The sequence below is a fragment of the Bos javanicus genome, chromosome 10, assembly GCF_032452875.1.
Source record: "Bos javanicus breed banteng chromosome 10, ARS-OSU_banteng_1.0, whole genome shotgun sequence".
In the NCBI taxonomy this organism is placed as follows: domain Eukaryota; kingdom Metazoa; phylum Chordata; class Mammalia; order Artiodactyla; family Bovidae; genus Bos; species Bos javanicus.
In genome coordinates this window covers 64448939-64471048 of record NC_083877.1, presented here as the reverse complement: position 1 = coordinate 64471048, position 22110 = coordinate 64448939, and the positions used below count along the sequence as shown (strand labels likewise).

At 42.1% G+C, this 22110-nt stretch overlaps 1 protein-coding gene across 2 annotated transcripts in view; it reads right to left on the bottom strand.

The window, feature by feature from the left end:
- SLC30A4 (solute carrier family 30 member 4) overlaps positions 1-11504 on the bottom strand; it is a 40303-nt gene extending 28799 nt beyond the window's left edge. Inside the window, exons 1-2 of one of the 2 annotated variants that reach the window (XM_061428878.1) lie at positions 11236-11504; positions 1112-1616 (exon numbers count right to left, since the gene is read on the bottom strand). In XM_061428878.1, coding sequence (XP_061284862.1) covers positions 1112-1502 — 391 coding nt within the window. In that variant the 5' untranslated portion in view covers positions 1503-1616; positions 11236-11504. Of the gene's footprint in view, positions 1-1111; positions 1617-1727; positions 1872-11235 lie in introns of those variants that run through there. The other variant, XM_061428877.1, reaches the window with a different exon arrangement.
- Between the last annotated feature and the right edge of the window lie 10606 nt (positions 11505-22110).

Below are 22110 nucleotides of genomic sequence, written 5' to 3'. Positions count from 1 at the left end.
CCAGTCAGTTTGAAGGTGTTATGGGCAGGAAAAGAGCTTTCTGAGTCAAAGGGAGAAAGAAGGTTAGCACGGCTGAAGTGAGCACTGGGGAGGAGTGGTATGAAACGACTTAGGAAATGTACATAATTTTTCTGCACATAACCTCCAGCCAGCATCTTAAATCCAGATGGCTTTCTCTGTTCTCATCATGGTTCTTCATTAAGAGAACACAGGAGGGAATTCCCTGGCAGTCCAGTGGTTCGGACTACCTCAGAAGTTCAGTCCCTGGTCCAGGAACTAGGATCCCAGAAGCCCCAGGGTGTGGCAAAATATAAAAAAGGAGAACACAGGAGAATAATCTCCTTTCTTTAATGTAACTTTATCAATTATCACTTAGAGAAGTTAGCAGTTATACTAATGTGACTCTGAAATTAATCTCTAAATGGAGAATGTATTTTATAGTAAAACTGCATTACTTGAATAATTAAAAAGTGAAAAAACCAAAATCATAAAACCTGGGGAAGACGTCTGGCTTTCAGATCCTCCTTAAAATGAAAAACTTTGAGGTTAGTTAGTAGTATTTAGGTATGCAAATTTCCTGGATATAAATACAAAAGGAAATAGTAAACAACCACTAAATTCAATGGCAGAGGGAAAAAAAATCAAGACAATGGGATGGCAGATCTTCACTTACTTAAGTGTCCTCATAATCTATTTAACCTCTGTGCCCTCAGATCTCTTAAAAAAGGTGGAGCAGGTGTTCAGTAAGGTCCCTTCACACTGTAAAATGTTATTTTTCTAAGTAATTTTAGAATCATTTGCTATTTTAAACGCTGCAAAAATTAACCTAGTGTTTTATCAGATTTTTTTTTCTGAAACGGGAAGTTACATGATATATAATGAAGATAATATCCTTAACTTTACAGTAGATGACATGGTGTTCAGAGAACTAGAAGAAATGTCAAAGTTATCTTTGGAAGTTTATGTTGTACCTAGGCTGATCTGCAGTTTGTGAGGCCTCCGCACATCACCAGATCAGTATCTCGATAAATAACAAGCTTCCTAAAAAGCAAGTTTAAACCCCAAAGCAGTAGGCAAGGTAAGTGGAAAGTGAGTTGGCAACACAACTCACCTACAAGCTCTCCAATCATGAAAAGCAAGTAAAGAACGGCAGCAATGGTCAATCTGGTTTTCACCTTTCTCTGCTTCAACAACTCTCTCTGCTTGCTGCAGTTGTCACAGGGGTCCGCCTTCAAACTCAGCTGACTGTTGGTCAAAGGTAAGTCCTGGTCCAGCAAGGAGTCATCGTCGGCCTGGAGGGCCGAGTGCGCCCCGTTAGCAGGCCTTTCCGGGGCTTCGGAACCATCGTCGGCCACCACAACTCGAAGTTTGTTAAACCGAGAAAGCCCCTCGTCGCCCACCTCGTCCGAGAAGTCAAAGGCGCTGGTGTCATTTAAGAACAGCGGCGCATCATCCTTCCTCAGCATTGATTTGAGGCGCTTCCACGCGCCGGATCCGGCCATAGCACTGGCTGAGCGGCCGCGGCGCCGAGCGGCTGGGTGCAGGCGGACGGCCGGAGACTCCTACTTCACTCGAAAGCCAGTTCCCAGTGGCACTGCGGCGCGTCCCTTCTCATTCTGTGGGAAACGAAACACATTATAAATTAAAGGCGGCCCGACAGAGCCCACAAGTTCCGAAGCCCGGGGCGGCGGGGGGCGCCGGGGCTCCGAAAGAGGGCAGCGCTCTACCTGGGGTGCCGCTGTCGGGCCGCCGCTCATCTCCCCGCCCCCGGCCGGCTCCGCGGGGCCGGCTCGCGCATCTCGGCCCGGGGCCGCGAAGGAGCGGGGCGGTCCTCGAGCCTGCAGCGCCCGCCGCTCCAGGCCGGCTTCCCGAGTCTGACAGGTTCGGGGCCGGGCGCCCACGGCCGCCGCCTCTCCCCGCCCTGCGCGAAGCCGCGCGCGTGCGCTGGAGCGGCCGCGGACGAGCCGCGCCAGGGAGGGGTGGGCGCGAGGACACGCAGGCCTGGCGCGCCCGGCAGAGGCGCACACGAGGGGCGGGGCGGGGCAGGGGCGCGCGCCGCGTCCCCCGCCCCTCAACCGGCTCTACACTTCCCGAGGCTGGGAGGCCGGGTCGGAGAGAGCTGGAGTCCTCGGGTTAAGTGGGTAGATTTCTACGGTCCCGCCCACCCGAGGTTGGGCGTTGCTGCCTGGAGTTCGCTCCGCTGAAGGACGGCCTAGAGAATCTTTGATTGAGATCTGGGTTTCAGATGCTTGGCGACAGGAGAATGTAACCCTTTCTTGCTAAATTGAGCAGCTTTTCTGCCATTAGAGTTGCTGCCTCTCTGGCAGGTTGGCAAAATTTGCTGCACAGTCAGATCAGCTCGGAGAGGGCAAGGCTTGTGGTCATAAGCAGTTCAGTGTCCTGCTTTGTATTTACTGTTGTTTTTCAGCAAATATGTGTTATCTGTGTGCTCCCTATCAGGTTCCTTTTGCACCCAAGGTATTTACAGTATGGACTAAACCCAAGCACAGGAACTATATATAGTACGGTAAGTCCCCTACATACCAACCTTCAGGTTATGACCGGTCAAAGATGTGAACTTTCAAAGATGCGAACATGCTTTCCATGCTTTCCCACCGTCTAATCACATAGATTAGTTCACGTGTCTGGCATACATTATCATATATGTGCATGCTCTACAAGTGGTTGTGCTTTTCTGTACTTTACTGTATAATACTATATAGAATATAGTGCTACAGGATCTTTATTTTAAGCTCAGGATGTCCGGAAGCAGGTTTAAAAGCAGCAGTGATGTAGCTGGTATATAGTACTACCCAGACATCACTGGATCATTTTTTTTTTTTTTCAAGAATGTAGATAGACTTGAATCCAGCAAGGAATCGGAACCTGTGCCGTTAGTGTCAGGTGTGAGTGAAATTACAGTTTGCCCTCCATCTCCTGTTGCTGACAATCCTTCAGCACCATCAGCTCCCACCTCCTCTCCCTCCAGTCAGTAACTCTTCTTGCCTGTTCACTCAGTGCCAACCCCTGTATGCCAGCTGTTGTACTGTACCATTGTACTTTTCAAAGTACTATAAGATTAAAAATGTTTATTTTTGTGTTTGTTTTTATGCATTATTTGTGTAAAAAGTATTATGAAGTATTATAAACCTATTACAGTACAGTACTATAGCAGAAGCAGAAGATATTAAGAAGAGGTGGCAAGAATACACAGAAGAACTGTACAAAAAAGATCTTCAACCCAGATAATCACGATGGTGTGATCACTGACCTAGAGCCAGACATCCTGGAATGTGAAGTCAAGTGGGCCTTAGAAAGCATCACTACAAACAAAGCTAGTGGAGGTGATGGAATTCCAGTTGAGCTATTTCAAATCCTGAAAGATGATGCTGTGAAAGTGCTGCACTCAATATGCCAGCAAATTTGGAAAACTCAGCAGTGGCCACAGGACTGGCAAAGGTCAGTTTTCATTCCAATCCCAAAGAAAGGCAATGCCAAAGAATGCTCAAACTACCGCACAATTGCACTCATCTCACATGCTAGTAAAGTAATGCTCAAAATTCTCCAAGCCAGGCTTCAGCAATATGTGAACGGTGAACTTCCAGATGTTCAAACTGGTTTTAGAAAAGGCAGAGGAACCAGAGATCAAATTGCCAACATCCACTGGATCATGGAAAAAGCAAAAGAGTTCCAGAAAAACATCTGTTTCTGCTTTATTGACTATGCCAAAGCCTTTGACTGTGTGGATCACAGTCAACTGTGGAAAATTCTGAAAGAGATGGGAATACCAGACCACCTGACCTGCCTCTTGAGAAATCTGTATGCAGGTCAGGAAGCAACAGTTAGAACTGGACATGGAACAACAGACTGGTTCCAAATAGGAAAAGGAGTACGTCAAGGCTGTATATTGTCACCCTGCTTATTTAATTTATATGCAGAGTACATCATAAGAAACACTGGACTGGAAGAAACACAAGCTGGAATCAAGATTGCCGGGAGAAATATCAATAACCTCAGATATGCAGATGACACCACCCTTATGGCAGAAAGTGAAGAGGAACTAAAAAGCCTCTTGATGAAAGTGAAAGTGGAGAGTGAAAAGGTTGGCTTAAAGCTCAACATTCAGAAAACAAAGATCATGGCATCCGGTCCCACCACTTCATGGGAAATAGATGGGGAAACAGTGGAAACAGTGTCAAACTTTATTTTTGTAGGCTCCAAAATCACTGCAGATGGTGACTGCAGCCACGAAATTAAAAGACGCTCACTCCTTGGAAGGAAAGTTATGATCAACCTAGATAGCATATTCAAAAGCAGAGACATTACTTTGCCAACAAAGGTTCATCTAGTCAAGGCTATGGTTTTTCCTGTGGTCATGTATGGATGTGAGAGTTGGACTGTGAAGAAGGCTGAGCACCGAAGAATTGATGCTTTTGAACTGTGGTGTTGGAGAAGACTCTTGAGAGTCCCTTGGACTGCAAGGAGATCCAAGGAGTCCATTCTGAAGGAGATCAGCCCTGGCATTTCTTTGGAAGGAATGATGCTAAAGCTGAAACTCCAGTACTTTGGCCACCTCATGCAAAGAGTTGACTCATTGGAAAAGACTCTGATGCTGGGAGGGATTGGGGGCAGGAAGAGAAGGGGACGACAGAGGATGAGATGGCTGGATGGCATTACTGACTCGATGGACGTGAGTCTGAGTGAACTCTGGGAGTTGGTGATGGACAGGGAGGCCTGGCGTGCTGTGGTTCATGGGGTCGCAAAGAGTCGGACACGGCTGAGCAACTGAACTGAAATAAACTGAACTGAACTGAACTATAGAGCCCATTGTGTTAGTTGGGTACCTAGGCTAACTTTGTTGGAACAAATTGCTTGCAAACGTGCTCGCAGAATGGAATTTGTTTGTAAGTAGCAAACTTACTGTAAAAGTATCTGTACTGGCTGTTGATTCTGTTTAACAGCAAGGTTTAAAAAGAATTAAGTTTTTAGTAGTAGCTTCTAATTTAGATCTAATTTTAATGACAAAATGAAATGACAATAAGCCCCACCTTCTGCTTCTCTGGCGATTCTCCAGGTGAGTCTTAGGGGATTTGGAGGCCTTAAAACTACATGCAAAATTTTGTGGATATATGTATTTTCTTGAGTAAGTCTGTTAGCCTTCATCGTATTCTCAGATGGGTTTCAGACTCAAATAAGATTAAAACAACAGCAGTGTTAGAAGACTAGTGCAAACTCCCATTAATCCAGTGTTTATAAATATATTTTAACAACAATCTATGTAAATTACCACATTTTAAGTTATAGAAAATACAATAAAAAGTCATATAAACATCATTTTCCTCTGAAGATCCAGATGATACTTTAGAATCTTGCATGTCTCAGTTGCAACTCACCTTTGAATGGCCACGATATTCCTACAGAACTGCAGTCATGGGAGTCAGGTTAGGAAAACTGGATTAGCGATTCCCTAGTTCCCTAGACCCAGAGTATTTAATAACCAGGGGACCTCGGTCATTATCAACAGAAGGAAGAAATTTTCCTGAAGGTTGCTTCCTTAATTCTAACATTAATCCATCCAGATTGGGAGTAGTTTATTTGTTGTTAGTACTTTTAGTTTGTTATATTGCCTGAAATCCTACTAATGAGAAATAACAAATGAATAAAGTATTTCAGGAATGTGATCACTCTTTACTAAAAATTTTGCAAATGAGATTCCATTAAGGAATGGAGATAGACGTTTTTAAAAACAAGATGAGGCAAAGCATGTGTTTTGTTTGTTTTTGATGTTTACAGTAAACTGTTGGGAAGAGCTAAAATATGGTAAGTTTTGGGATAAGTTGTTACACAGCAATAGATGACTAATATAGTCAATATCAACTTTCCTCTGTTCCAGAAAAGATACCTTTCTTATTCTTTTATCACATGGACTCTTGTTCCTAGGCCTGCTTTGAGTTAGTGGCATGATTTCTATCACTGAACTTTAAAGGGGGCTAAATAAATAGATTTCTGTGACTAGTCTTGAAAGGTAACTACCATTTTCAACCTTATATCTACATATTCAGAATTTATAACAATAGATAATCAGCTTTTGAAACATAACCCATTTATGAGTGGAGTGCTTCCTGCAAGTATTCTAGCTCTTGATCAGTATGCCATTCTTTTATATGAGACTTAATACTTCTTAATACTTTGCCTGGGCAAATGAAAAAAGTTGTCAACCATTTAGCCTATCTCTCAACCAGGTAACCTATAACATACAGATGGTTTAGGTAATAGCAGAGACCAGTCAATTCGATTTCAGGACACATATCTCAGGGCAGTTAACTGGAATAGATGCAAAATATCCTATGTCAAAACCTGTTTTCTGGCCCAGATATCTCTTGGAACAAATGACAGTGCTAAAAATAATACTACAGCTAACATTTACTTAAGGCTTGTTTATGTGCCAGGCACTAGGCAAGGGATTTGATTTACCTGAGTTCATTTAATCCTTACAGCATCATTAGGATACAATCACTAGTGATACAAAGCATGGATGTGGGAATCAGACTGCTTGTGTTTGCATCCTGGTTTCACCACTTAGAGTCATATAATCTCTGGCGAACTGTTTAACCTCTTTGTGCTTCAATTTTCTTATCTATGAAGTGGGAGTGATAATCATACCTGCTTCACAGGGCCTTAATAAGGAATAATGTATATAGAGCATGTAAAACTTAACATACCTAGTTCCTAGCACAGTAAGTACTCTATCAATGCCAGTGATTACTATTTTTTAAGTAGATGGAGACATAGAATCTCAGGGAGATTAGGTAACTTGGCCAGAGTCGTGCTGCAAACAGAGCAGGAACTCAATTTCAGATCAGTTTGGTTTCAGAGCTCAAGCTCTTAACTATCACTCTACACTATCCCTCTTGGTTTCTTTCTGCATAAAAATGGAATAATCTGCAGAAAAATATCTAGACTTCTTGGGATATATTAGGAGAGATCTCTGTTTCATACATTAAAGATTTGCCAACAATTTGAGACCTCTGCATTGTCCTGTGAAATCCTGTTTGGGAATGGAAGGGGGAAAAAGTTTTTTTTCTTTTTAATTGAAATGTAGAAAAGGTGCTTCATCTACTTAGTTGACAGGTTCAAATGCTGCATATTCCCCATCCTGAGAACTCTTTTGTCTGTTGGAGTATGTGGCTGTAGGAAGTTCCTATAGGATGTTTTTGGAATATGTTCCCTTACCTTTTTTAGGAGGGGATGAAAGCTGTTGGATGGGTATGAACAGGAGTTAGTGATGTGATACACAACTCTGGTGAAGCTAATGCTTTCGTCTTTCCATGGATTACTCAGTAACACAGTGGCTGGAGATTCAGTTTAACCTCTCCTCCAGGGGAGAAGAAATACCAGAAATAGATTACCTGAGGACAGGCAGTTGTCTTCTTGGCCAGGGAAGAGATAAAGGAGATCTCTGGCTCTAGAGACCATCTACCATTTCACCAACCTGTGAGCCAAACCTACTTTCAAACAAGTTCGTAGTTTTCATATCTTTGTTTCTGTCTTTTTAAAAAAATTTTTAATTAAATATTCCTATGGGTTTCTCTAATCATGTCTGGCTGAAATGAAAGGGAATAGGAGGTCCCAGCTGGGACAGTAATTTAAGAACTAAGCATGGGATTTCCCTCTAGTCCAGTAGTTGAGACTCACCACTCTGCCCTTCCACTGCGAGCAGGTTCAGGTTTGATCCCTGGTTGGGGAACTAAGATCCTGCATGCTGCTCTGCCAAAAAAAAAAAAAAAAAAATTTCTTGAACTGAATAAAAATAAAAATACAACATATCAACTTTAAAAAAAGTATATATATAAAAAGAACTAAGTGCATCAGTCCTGGAGTTTGGAGGTTGTGGCTGGGCTGGGGAAACTTGAAGATGAGGGTGGAATTTGGAAAACCTGGTTTTAGCTTCTAATTTTGCCATCTATTTACTGTGATCTCTAGTAGTGTACTATTGCTGAACTCATTGTTAATAGTGTTAATACTCATGAGTTAATTAACATGAGTTAATAAACTCATGTGTTAATAGTGGAAAATAAAATTTGTCCTACCTGTTTCATAGCGACACTGTAAGAATCCAGTGAGATTTTGAATGTAAAACATCCACTTAACCTACTTTGCTAGTGAGAACTATTAAAGACCACGCCATCTAAATCAAATTGCAAACCAAGGGTACAGGCGAATGCTGGTCATCTGATATCCTTCTTAGGACTGCTACACTCCATTTTTGGTTTATTAAACATGTTTTGAGTCACTTAGACCTCTTGATCACCACCACATATGTTTCGCTGTTACAATTACTTTGTTTCTCTCCTAGGCTCTGTGTGCCCTTAGCAGCTGACATTGTGCTCAGAGCAGAAACACTGTAAATACATGGAATTAATAGATGAAAATATTTTTGTTATAGAGAGTTCATCCATGACTTTAAATTCCTTTCTAACAAATATTTCTATGTCTTCAAGCTAGTGTGTAAAGTCATTTGTAAGAAATTCTTACCAGGGAGGTCAATATATCTCATAATGACTAGAGATTGTTAATATGCTAGTAGTTTGTATTTATACTAGACTCATTTCAAAGAATGTTACAACATTATGAATTAAACTGGGACAAAGAAGCAATGGCAGACGAAGGGACTCTTTTGTGGCCTCTGACAACTGGTGGCTTTAAACAAAGAAAGCTGTTGTGTAAGAACTCCCTTCTGGGGTTATTGTGAGGATTGATTAGATTAAAATCTACAAAGTGCTTTGACTTTTTCCCAGAATTCTTTTGCAAATAAAGATGGCGTTTATTTTTTTTTAAGTATCTTTATATTGGTCCTTGCTGAATCAAATGAAACAAGTTCACCTACTATTTCACTCTCTGTATTCCCTGAAGCAAAAAAACCAGACTAAGCCAACCTAAATTACTTTTAATGGTTTTAAGCTGGCCACAAGTGCACACATGACTGAGCAGAATTTAGTACCCTAATCACAAAGATCTTTGTGTATGATTTACATGACACAGTAATGCCTCATAATCACTATGCTACATGGTCATTAGATATAAATTACTGTAATTATTACAACTGTTTTATACTGACCAACAAAGTTATATATTCCTCTTTGTTAGTTATATTTTAATAACTCACATTCTGCTTACTCACAAAGAATGTTTCAGGCAGCCTTCCTGAAAGTTCTTCCCTATCTTCAAACATTGTAAATGTTGAAGGTTTGCCCTGATACCAAGTACTGTTTCATCCTCATTGTTTACACAGAAACACATAGAGACACCAGATAAAAAATGAGAGTCCTAGATCCAAGTTTCCAATAGTTGAGTTTCCTCGGGAACCCCTTTTCTGTTCCCAGTGACCCAACCGGCCCATGCTGTCCCTTCCCTGATCCAGAAGGAGCCACTCTGCACATTCTGGGAGGCAGCAGTTTCTCTGGAGCAGGCCCACATGAGGTCTGTGAACAATGGAACAAGAAGCCTGTTGGGTAGGCTACCCCAAAAATATGCCTCGATGGCATATTATTTATTTGGAATCAAAGTTATGGCCAGTTGGAGAAGAGGCACTCTGAACCTTCTGTCTTCCTGAAAGCCGGAAATAATCTCTTCTTGTGAAACTTACACTCCCTATATCTGCAGATACAAGGACACCTTATCACCAAAGATAGGGAATTGGAACTGAGAAGTCTAGGTAAACAAACCTTCACTACTTCTTTAGCTTACTACTCCAAGCCAAAACTCTGTTTTGATTCTTCGTGAATTAGGCACCCAGAACCTAAGTTTCTTTGTCCTGTCAATTCCTCACAAAAAAGTTTGTCTAAAAAGTATGAAATATGGACTTCCCTGGTTGTTGTTGTTGTTGTTCAGTTGCTAAATTGTGTCCATCTCTTTGTAACCCCGTGAACTGCAGCATGCCAGGCTTCCCAGTCCTCCAGTATCTCTTGGAGTTTGGTCAAACTCGGATGGTAAAGAATCTGCCTGCAGTGCAGGAGACGTGGGTTCAAGAAGATCCCCTGGAGAAGGAAATGGCAACCCACTCCAGTATTCTTACCTGGAGAATTTCATGGACAGAGGAGCCTGGCAGGCTATAGTCCATGGGGTTGCAAAGAGTCAGACATGACTAAGCTACTAACACGCGCGCACACACACACACACACACACACATGTCCACTGAGTCAGTGATGCCATCCAACCATCTCATCCTTTGTCACCCGCTTCTCCTTTTGTTCTCAGTATTTCCAAGCATCACGGTCTTTTCCAATGAGTCTGTTCTTCGCATCAGGTGCCCAAAGTATTGAAGCTTCAGCTTCAGCACCAGTCCTTCCAGTGGTGGTCCAGTGATTAAGAATCTGCCTGCCAGTGCAGGGGACATGGTTTTGATCCCTGGTCCAGGAAGATTCCACATGCTGTGGGGCAAATAAGCCTGTGTACCACAGCTACTGAGCCCACACTCTCGAGCTCATGAGCCATATATGGCGTGAGCCTGTGTGCTGCAACTCCCGAAGCACGTGCACCTAGAGCCTGTGCTCCCCAACAAGAGAAGCTACTGCAAGGAGAAGGCTGCACAAAGCAAGGAAAAGTAGCCCCTGCCGCTGCAATTAGAGGGGCTTCCTAGGTGGCTCAGCAGTAAAGAATCTGCCTGCCAAGCAGGAGACCCAGGTTTGATCCTTGGGTGGGGAAGATCCTCCTACAGAAGCAAGTGGCAGTCCACTCCAGAATTCTTGCCTGGGAATTCCCATGGACAGAGGAACCTGGTGGGTTTCAGTCCACGGGGTTGCAAAGAGGTGGACATGGCTTAGCGACCACAGGTAGAAAAAGCCTGGGTACAGCAACGAAGACCCAGTGTAGCCAAAGAGAAAACAGTATAAAGTCTGCCTACTTTGGCTACTTCTTCGGTCTCATTCTATGGGTCTTCCATGGGCATGAATTTAAATTTGTTTCTTGTTTTCAATTAATTTTAAGTCCAGCCACATGAATTCAAGAGGGACAGAGGGAAATTTCTTCCTCCCCAACCAGCCCAGTATATTAAATGAGGAATCCATCTGACAGGTGACCAACTGTCCTGGTTGGCTTAGGACAGAGGGGATTCCCAGGGCCTAGGACTTTCACATTACTAGGTTGAGTTTCCCTCACAGTGAGAATAGATTCCAGAACCCTGAACATTTGGATTCTGGAGCCCTGGCTGAGTGTTTGGCAGGTAGAGTATCTTACCTGAGAAAGGCATCTTGTTCCTTTTGGGCCTGCAGCACACGGGGCTGGGTGTTCTCTGGGAACTCTCCCGACGTGAATCCTGTTACCTTGAAATGGAAGAGGTCAGAGGTGTCCAAGAGGGAGGCGGCCACACGAGGTAGGGCCCCCAATGACCCTGCTAGAGCCGCCAAGGTCCGAGGTCAATTCTATCAGCTTTGCAGGTGTGGGAACTACCCCTGAGTATCAGGCTGAATAAATCAGTGTATGCCCTACTGCCCGGAGAGCCTGAGGAAATTACTGTGTGGCTGGTACCTTAATTGTCCTGGAGGACACACCTCTCCTGTGGCCCTGGCCCCTTCACAGGGCCGGTGGTAGGAGAAACCAAGTTACCTTGGAGATAGAGCAAAGGTGACAGGGAGTTTTATTGTGATATATTTTCCAAGCCTTATTGTCTCTCCTGGCCTCTTATTCTTCTGTTTTCCCACTGGGATGTTCTTCCCCATTCTTGGAGGGTGTCCAACTCCTGTTCAGCCTTCAAATTCTATAGGTTCTATCCAGTTTCCCTCCTTCTTTCCCTCCTTAATCCTCTCTCTCTTCCTCTCCTTCCCTCCTTCCTTCTCATCTTCCTTTTCTTCCTTCCTTCTCTCCTTTTATTCAACAAATATTGTTTGAACGCTTATCATATGCCAGTCATTGAACTAGGGACTGGGGCTATAAAGTTAAACAAGACAAAGTCTTGATGATAACCCATCCCCCAGTAGCCCAGTAGTAATACCACACATTCTAAATCTTTATCACCAGTTTCTTCTGGAGATTATATGCAGACTGTCATTATCTATGTCTGTATATAACTTTTAAGTGAAAGTGCAAAATAATGTAGCCTTTCTTCTAGGTTGAATTTTAGCTTAGTTGTCCTGAAATCATTCCCCAGGCCTCTACCCAGGGATGTCATCAGACAGCCAACCCCATCCATTGTGTACTGATTCTTATAGTCTGGGGCAGGAAATTCACACAGTTACTCTAGCTGCCTTTAGTCTTTGCCATTGTGCTTAGTTCTGAGCTGTGAACTCATAGCTCAGAGCCATGTCTTCATTTTATAAATAGTTTGTATATTTTTATCCCAATGTGCATTACTTTGCACTTGTTCCCACTAAAGCTCATTTGTCAGTTGTCTGACCACACGCTCAGATTTATAGGCTCTTCTGACTAGCCCAAGAACGGACAACCTTGTTCTATAAGGGGCCAGATAGTAAATAATTTTAGCTTTGCAGCACTACTCTAGTGTTGGTGGCAGTTATCGGCTCTGCTGCTGTGTTGTGAAAGCAGCCATGGACGATAGTAAATAAAAGAGCATGATTGTTTTCCCATAAAACTTTATTTATAGACACTGAAATGTGAATTTCATGTAATTTTCACCTGGTACAAAATATTCATCTTCTTTTGATTTTTTTTCAGCCATTTAAAAATGTGAAAACTATTCTTAACTTGTGGGCTGCCCAGAAATAGGTGCTGGCTGGATTTGGCTCTTGGGTTGTAGTTTGCTGACCCTAATCTAGACCCATTGCTAGTTAGAAGTTAGGGATTTTACTGCATTCTCCCTCTGCTTGATCACACACACATATCAGTGAGCCTCTTCCTAGTGCAGATGCTGGAGGATTCAGTCTCTTAGGTCCATCAGTCCCTGCTTCCCAATGTTCTGTTGAGGCAGCCTACCTGTCCTCATATAGATGGGGTGCAGCTGGGGTCCCAGAACCCACAGAGCGCTCTGCTTGTGGCTGCCCCAGCCTCCCAGGGGTCCTGTTAAAATGCACTGGACTTTTCAGAATAGAAATCTGACTGAGTCTCCACCCTCCCCTCCACCCCTAGCTCAGGCACTCTAACAGGAAGCCACACTGAACTTGCATTGTTTGAGACTTTGATCACAGCCTTTGTAAGCACAGGTGCCTTATTTGGAATGGTTTTCCTCACCATTCCTTTACCTAATTAATCCTAAATAGACTCTGGAGCCACTCTCCCCCAGGGCACTCATAGCACCCCAAGTCTAGATGAGTCCATCTGTTACATGTGCTAATGTCTCACTATGTAACTTTATTTTCATTAGTGACATTATTTGATTAAGAGCTGCCTCCAACTGACTTCTTAGGCTCTCTGCTCCATGAGAATGGGGGACTGCCTTTGTTTGCTCACTGTTATGTCTCCCGTACCTGGTCCTCTGCCTGGCACATAGTAGATATTCAAAAAGCATTTGTTGAACAGAGGAACCAGCCCAACAGCAGACCTCAGCCTGTTGCCTGGTGCACTGCTGTCCATATAAGTCTCCCAACTAGAGAATGGTGGAGTCAAAATTTGTCTGAGCCAAGTGCCCATCATCTTTCCATTCTGACATTTTCCTCCCTTCTATGCTTGCTGGTTGGTGATGGTGGTGGGGAAGGTGTGTACGTAACATTCTCACTTTTATAATCTTTTGGGTGATTAGCCGCTTGTTATGACTGGTTACTCATTTTGGTGAATAGTCTTTCCATGTCATATTAGAGTTCCATCAAAACTCACATAGGTCTTGAAGTATTACCCTTTCATTTAAACCACTCATCATCCATTTACCCAACTGATATTTCTTAGCAGGTTATTTTAGTCTGTTTGGACTATTATAACAAAATACCACAAATCAAATGGCATATAAACAACAGAAATGTTTTTCTCACATTTCTGGAGGCTTTAAAGTCCAACATCAACAGCATGGTTGTGTTCTGGTGAGGACCCTCTTTCTGGTTCATAGCTGGCCCTTCCTCACTGTGTTCTCACATGATAGTAGAGGCTAGGAAGCTCAGCGGGCTCTCCTTTATGAGAGCACTAATCCTGTTTATCCACTCTCATGACCCAATCACTGTCCAAAGGCCCCACCTTCTAACACCATCACATCAGTGGGCATTAGGATTCCAACGTGTGAATTTGTTGTAAACCAGACACACTGTGCTATGTGCTCAATATGCTTTAGGCCAAACAAGTGTGTTCTTAAAGTTAGTGGAACAGGCATTTGTGGGGGAGGTGTGGAAGTAAGAAAGATGGAGAGGAAGGATGGGAAAGAGGACTTCCTATGAAGTTTCTACCCTAGGGACCCACGAGTCCGGAGGAGGCTACTGGCTATGATAGGGAAGGCAAGGGGAAGTTAATGAGAGTCTTATACACCAGGATAGAAGGGATGAGGTAGAACCAGCAGAACTTCATCCTGGAATGAAATACTTCTTCCGTTGGTAGGGGCTTGTGGTTTTCAGTTCCCTTCCCAACAAGCCGGTAGTTTCCTAGCTCTCTGATGTTCTCATTTATCCTTTTCCAAGCCAGCATAGATTTTGTGCTCTCTGTATAGGTAGCATCCCTACTTATCTTGATAGCCTACCAGTATTGCTACAGTGACCAATTACTATACTGTGTAGAAGAGGTCACTTCATTTTCCCCTTAGTCATGTGTGTGTGTGCATCGTTTGTGCATGTGTACACAAGTCTGAATAGACTTGTGCATGTTAGAGGTGAGGGACCCTGGTTATTGTAGTCCACTCATTAAAATCACGTTCAGACAGAGGGGTTCTGGTGACTGCTGGAAGAGACATTTACGTAAGGCATTTTACCTTAGTGAGTTCACTGTGCATCAGATTCAGAAACTTGATTTTCTTAGGGCATCCTAAGAAAGCATTAATTTCTCATTAACCTAAATTATGGAAACTAAAAAATACAAACCATAATATTGTGGATATGTAAGAAAGTGTATGTAGTGTTTTTGAGATCAGATCAGATCAGTCGCGCAGTCGTGTCCGACTCTTTGCGACCCCATGAATCGCAGCACACCAGGCCTCCCTGTCCATCACCAACTCCCGGAGTTCACCCAGACTCACGTCCATTGAGTCAGTGATGCCATCCAGCCATCTCACCCTCTATCGTCCCTTCTCCTCTTGCCCCCAATCCCTCCCAGCATCAGAGTCTTTTCCAATGAGTCAACTCTTCTCATGAGGTGGCCAAAGTACTGGAGTTTCAGCTTTAGCATCATTCCTTCCAAAGAAATCCCAGGGCTGACCTCCTTCAGAATGGACTGGTTGGATCTCCTTGCAGTCCAAGGGACTCTCAAGAGTCTTCTCCAACACCACAGTTCAAAAGCATCAATTCTTTGGCGCTCAGCCTTCTTCACAGTCCAACTCTCACATCCATACATGACCACAGGAAAAACCATAGCCTTGACTAGACGAACCTTTGTTGGCAAAGTAATGTCTCTGCTTTTGAATATGCTATCTAGGTTGGTCATAACTTTCCTTCCAAGGAGTAAGCGTCTTTTAATTTCATGGCTGCAGTCACCATCTGTAGTGATTTTGGAGCCCAGAAAAATAAAGTCTGACACTGTTTCCATACTGAAGTAAGGGGGGATGAAATGACTTGGGTCTTGCATTTGTTTAAAATATTTTAGTTCATTTTTAAAAGTTCAGGAATGTGAAGCAAGTATAGGATTTGATAATGCATTAGCTTGGTTAATGAGTATTCTACAGGACCACCAGGAACAAACCTGTAGTCTGACAAAATCAGTCTCACAGCAAGGGGGTACTCTGTAGAGCTGTGATGTGCTACCCTCCTCAAAGGACCTCTAGCAACTGTATTCTTTTTTGTTTTTTTTTTCCCCACTGTAGCATTATTTTCATTCTATTTTTTAATGGGATGAAAGATTATTTACATTCTGTTGTGCTTTACATTTTTCAAAAGTTTCACAACACATGATATCATAGAATCCCATAATATACTTTTTTTCTATCTCTTATCCTTATATTGCCCCTCCTCCCTTCTCTGTCCTCCCTGATAACCACTAGTTTGTTCTCTATAGCTGTGAGTTTAGCAGTATTTTTATGGAATGTCTCAATTAATTACAGAATGAACTTTCCTCACATGTCTATAAGTGAATTAGCACCAGAGACCATTTTTATAGAATGACAGCTAGCTTCAAAAGCATAGCGTGAGGGCTCTGGGTCTGAGCTCTCCCATATGACTCCCAAACTCAGGAACTGTGGTGGTTGCTCAGGCAGTAACATTGACCTGTCTGCAGCGAGGAGCTCCTCTCTCTCCTTCTGCTCTTCTGTCCCAGGATTAGTTCTAGGGACTGTCTCAAGACTTGAGACATCTGATATCTACACACATCCCACTCCCCATCCCCATGTCAAGCACTTAAATCCTGTTCTAGGCTGAAGGAGTGGGCACATCTATCCATATACTAATGCACCAGGCATCTATTTCTCCTGCTTCCAGCTTCTGGTTTAGCTTTAAGACTTTTTATCTTTGGGATACAAAACAGATCCTGCTAACCCAATTGGTGCTTCAACTTCTGTTCCCACCGGCACCCCCTTGCCATCAGACGTCTTAGGGGCTGAAACCTGAGAAGCCAAAGGGCAAGGTGAGGATTCCTGGCCTTGCAACCTGACCTGTCTGCCTCACTCTCAGCCTTGTTTGCCCTTCATCAGCTCCAGGAATGACAGAGGTGGCTAAAGAGGTGCTAATGATACCTCCCTGGTTTACAAGGCATTTTCAAAGGCATGATTTAATTTGATCTTCTTGCAGACCTGTAAGATACAGTTTTTCCTGTTGGAAGAGATAAGAAACTAGGGCACCACAAGGTTACATAATATGTTTACAGTCACAAAGTTAATCAGCAGCAGGGCCATGAAATGAGAACTGAGGTATTCTGTCTCCTGGGGAAGTTTATCTAAGTCCAATTTATTACTAAACCACTATATTTCTATAATTAAAATGTTATTTGTAGCCACCAAGGTGTATTACCACAGAAGATGAATCATGATTAGCAGCAGGCTGAGATTGTTCAATGGGCTTCTTTCATAGTCAGTTGGTAAAGAATCCACCTGCAATGCGGGGGAGGTTGTTCAATAGCCAAATGCTGTGTTTCATTTCCATCCATGTGTGAATGTACTATTTTTCCTAATTTTTCATCACGAAGAGTCAGTAGATAGTATATAGTTGATAAATCAAGAAAAAGAGGCATAAATATATTACATACAGTTTTCAAGTGGTAATCACAGTAGAACTTACAAACTGTTAGTTAAACCTCTGAGTAATGTTTAATTAGTGGGAGTGGTGGGGCTGGTGGTGGGAGATTTTTGTTTCTCATTTTAGGTACTTTCTGCACAGTCTGAATTTCTAAAACAAGTAATGTGCATTACTTTTAAATAAAAATTTTAAAAATGGAAATAAGAATGGAGATAAAATAAAAAGTATTCCCTCAGTGAGTGATTACTTAGTCATATGTAATACTAGGCAGTCATTAGAAAAACTAAGGCCCATGTATACAAATTTTAAGTAAGGAAAACAAATTGAAGAATGGTGTGGTTAGGATAACACCATTTATTTCAAATACTGTGTGTGTACATGTGCATGTGAGTGTGTGTGCACACCACACTGGGAAGGTACATATTAAAGTGATAGCAAAGTATAGGGATACATAGCAAAGAGGGGAGGAAAGACTTTATAATATTCTACACTTTATATACTGTTGTCCCACTGTTTTTTTTTTTAATTTTTATTTTATATTGGAGTATAGTTGATTTACCATGTTGTACTGTTTGTTTTTTCAAGGAGCATGCATTGAATATGAACGTATGGAATGTTCTGCAGATTCAAAACTAAAGTGATTCTGAGTGTTTCCTTTCCCTTTTTTGCTATGAAAAGGCCAAGTATGATTGTACTGTGTTAGGTATAAGGGTCAGGATATTACACTGACTTGTAGGGAGGAAATTCACTGGTTCTCCACTCGTTAGTATTGTTCCCAAAGGGAAGTTTGTGAATTGAATCGGTCCGCTGTCGTGCCTTAATGTCACCATAGAGCTGACCAAAAATCTGATTCATGTTTCTTTTTATAGTTCCATTTCCTTCTTCTGCTTAGTTTTGAGCAAGAGTGTGTGGAATTTAAATCCCCAAGTCTAGTATCTGATGATTGTGGCAAGGTATCTGTCCCACACTTTAGAGTTCTGGACTTGGGGTCTTGACTAACCCTGATATTAGTTAGAATTCTTTGGCAATTCAATTACTTTTGTATTTTATTTTATTGTGGAAAGAACATTTAACATGAGATTTACCCTCTTAACAAATTTTCACATGCATGTTCAGTCCCTCAGTTGTGTCCTACTCTTTGCAACCCTATGGACTATAGCCTGCCGTGCTCCTGTGTCCATGGGATTTCTTGGGCAAGAATACTGGAGTGGGTTGTCATTTCCTTTTCCAGGCGATCTTCCCAACCCAGGGATCAAACTCCATCTCGGCAGGAGGATTCTTTACTACTGAGCCACCTGGGAATCCCAACAAATTTTTAAGTGTTTGATATATTATTGTTGACTTCAGGTACAATAGTCATACAGCAGATTTCTAGAACTGACTCATATTTTTAATTTTTTTGGTTCCAGTTTTATTGAGATAAAATTGACATATAGCATTGTATAAATGTAAGGTGTATGGCATAATTATTTGACTCATATACATCATAAAAGGATTACCACAGAACGCTTAGCAAACATCCATTATCTCATATAGTTTAAAGAAATAGAAAGAAATTTTTTTATTATGATGAGAACTCTCAGGATTTACTATCTTAACAACTTTCATATATAACATACAAGTGTTAATTATGTTTCTCATGTGGTACATTTCATCCCTAGTACTTATTTATCTTATAACTGGAAGTTTGTACCTTTTGACAGCCTTCATCCAATCCCCCCTCCTCCCACCCTGCCTCTGGTAATCACATTTCTGATCTCTTTCTCCATGAGTTTGCTTTTGAAGTATAATTGGCCTACAACTCTAGGTTAGTTCCTGTTATTATACACAACATAGTGATTGTATATTGCTATACATTTCAAAATTATCACCACAATAAGTCTAATTACTGTCTGTAACCATTCAAAAATATTATGTAATTATTGATTATATTCTCCACACTGTACATTTCATGCCATGAGTCATTTATTTTGCATCTAGAACTCTGTACCTCCTAATCTCCCTCACCTATTTCTATCTTCTGCCCACCCCCTTCCCTCTGGCAACCACGCTTTTGTTCTCTGTATCTATAACTCTGTTTCTATTTGGTTATGTTTGTTCATGTGTTTTGTTTCTTAGATTCCACATGTAAATGAAATAATATAGTATTTGTCTTTCTCTTGTGTGACTTATTTCACTTAGCATAATATCTTCTAGGTCCATCCACATTTTTGAAAATGGCAAGATTTCATTCTTTTTTATGGCCGAGTAGTATTCCACTTCATAGGTGGGGCTGAATCTTTGCCTGGTAGTTGTTTGATCCAGTACTGATGCCAACAGGCTGGTGGGTGGGCCTAGTCCTGGTACTAATAAGCTAGAGGGAGGATTCCAAAATGGCACTTGCCAGCACAATGTCCTCGTGGTAGATGATTCCCCAGAGTGGATACTGCCAACGTCTCTGTCCCCAGGGTGAGCTCCAGTTGCCTCCTATCTTTCCAGGAAGCTTTCCAATAGCAGTTGGTGGGACTGACCCAGGCTTCTTTTGAATTACTACTTCTGTCCTGACTTCTGGTGTATATGAGCTTTTGTGTTCTCCCTTTAAAAGTGGACTCTATTTCAAACAACCCTGTGGGTCTCCAGAAAGTAAGCCCCATTGGCCTTCAGCATCAGGCATTCTGGTGACTCCTCTTCCTGGTGTAGAACCCTCAGGCTGGGGAGCTTGATGTGGGATTCAGACCCTGTGTTCCTTGGGGTGAGCCTCTGCAATTGTAATTGTCTTCTCATTTGTGAGTTGCCCACCCTAGGGCTATGAAGCCTGGCTAGACCATGTCTCTGCCCCTCCTACCCTCTCATTGTGGTTCCTTCTTTATATCTTTAGTTGTAAGAGATCATTTCTACTAGTCCCCAGGTCTTTCTCATTAATAGTTTCTCTGTAAGTAGTTATAATTTTGGTGTGCCTGTGGAAGAAGGTGAACTCAGGGTTCTCCTACTCCACTATCTTGACCACACTCCTTCATTTTTCTTTTAAATAAAAGAAATTAAATTTGCAAACACTTTAAGATAACCTGGGAAATATGCAGTAAAAAAAAGAATGAATCCTTCAAATTACAAAGATTTTGCTAGTATGCACATTGCCAGTTCCTCTAAATTTGGCATATCCAATCTACTTAACTGATTTGTTGTTGTTCAGTCACTAAGTCATGTCTAACTCTTTGTGACCCTGTGGACTGCAGCATGCCAGGCTTCCTTGTCCTTCAGTATCTCCCTGAGTTTTCTCAAACTCATATCCAATGAGTCAGTGATGACATCCAACCATCTCATCCTCTGTTGCCCCCTTCTCCTCCTGCCCTCAATCTTTCCCAGCATTAGGGTCTTTTTCAGTGAGTTGGTTCTTCGCATCAGGTAGCCAGAGTACTGGGGCTTCAGCTTCAGCATCAGTCCTTACAATGAATATTCAGGGTTGAAATCCTTTAAGTAGTAATTTTTCTAACAGAGTTTAGTTGGAGAATGAGTAATATATTTATGCCTTTGACAAAGATAACACGTATGGTATTGCTGTGCTTGAGAACAGAGAATATAAATCCTGGCTAATTTTATCTTTTATTCACATCAAAGAACATGTGAGGTTCTACCTGTCCAGTGAGGATAGACAAATATAATAGCAGGTGTGCTAGGTGGGCACATGTTTTTATCTTACAAATCTTATGGTTGTTCCTCTTCATCTCCATTAGGAAAATACATAGGGAGTAATAAATTTTAATAGTAATCTTTATCTGTGAGCAGTTTAGAATCTCTGAGCATCTCTGAGCAATTTTTATGTCCAGGTACAGTGAACTCCGGGAGTTGGTGATGGACAGGGAGGCCTGGCGTGCTGCGATTCATGGGGTCGCAAAGAGTCGGACACGACTGAGCGACTGAACTGAACTGAACTGACAGAGCCATTTACATAGCTTATATTGTGCTTTCAGTCCACATGCTATCCTATCTGTGCTTCCCATATGTCCAGGCATTTTAGTTCCAGGCTGACTCTGGCAACATCACTGGTTGAAATTGTTCTAGGACTTCTGTGGATTTTTGTTTGACCATGAGTAGTAGTGAAGTGAAGTGAAGTGAAGTTACTCAGTCATGTCCAACTCTTTGCGACCCTGTGGACTGTAGCCTACCAGGCTCCTCTGTCCATGGAATTTTCTAAGCAAGTGTACTGGAGTGGGTTGCCATTCTGGCCTTTGAATCCCCATGTTTTCATGATGCCTCAAAAACCTTTACCAATATGATTTTTGTTGTGACATTCATATACTGTCTGGGAGAAAATGAGCAGCATAACAAGGAATGTCTGGTTTAATGACAATGTTGTCTGTTATTATGAAAGGTTTTTAACTTTCCATACTGGCAGCAAGTCAAGTTTCCAGTAAATTTCCAATATAGATGTAGATTTACAGAAATGTGATACAGTTTTTCTTCCTACAGTTAGGGCTGCCATTTTCCCATTATGGTTCTTCTTTGGGGTGTATTTTAGGATGTGACAGTCTTGTATTTTGTTGTCATATCCTTTTGACAATCCTTAGTCCATAAAGGCATCACTCCCAGCTTCAGTGTGATAAGGTCAACTTTAGAGGAACCTGGTTCCCAAGGATGTAAAGGCCATGGTTCATCTTTTAATGGACATAGTTTGCTCACTAATTGGGCTTTTTTTTTTTTTTAATCAGAGATCAACTGCTTAACAATATTTTCTTTGCAAAGATGCTATGCTATCAAGCGTAACTCTTGCTGTGGGGTCTTCTAACAAAGAGCCAGGTGTTCCTTCTCTTCCCCAAGCCCTGAGCAGCACCCGGGCTACCTATGCCTCAGCCCAGTGTGGACTAAAAAATACAGTCACAACCTGAAAGTA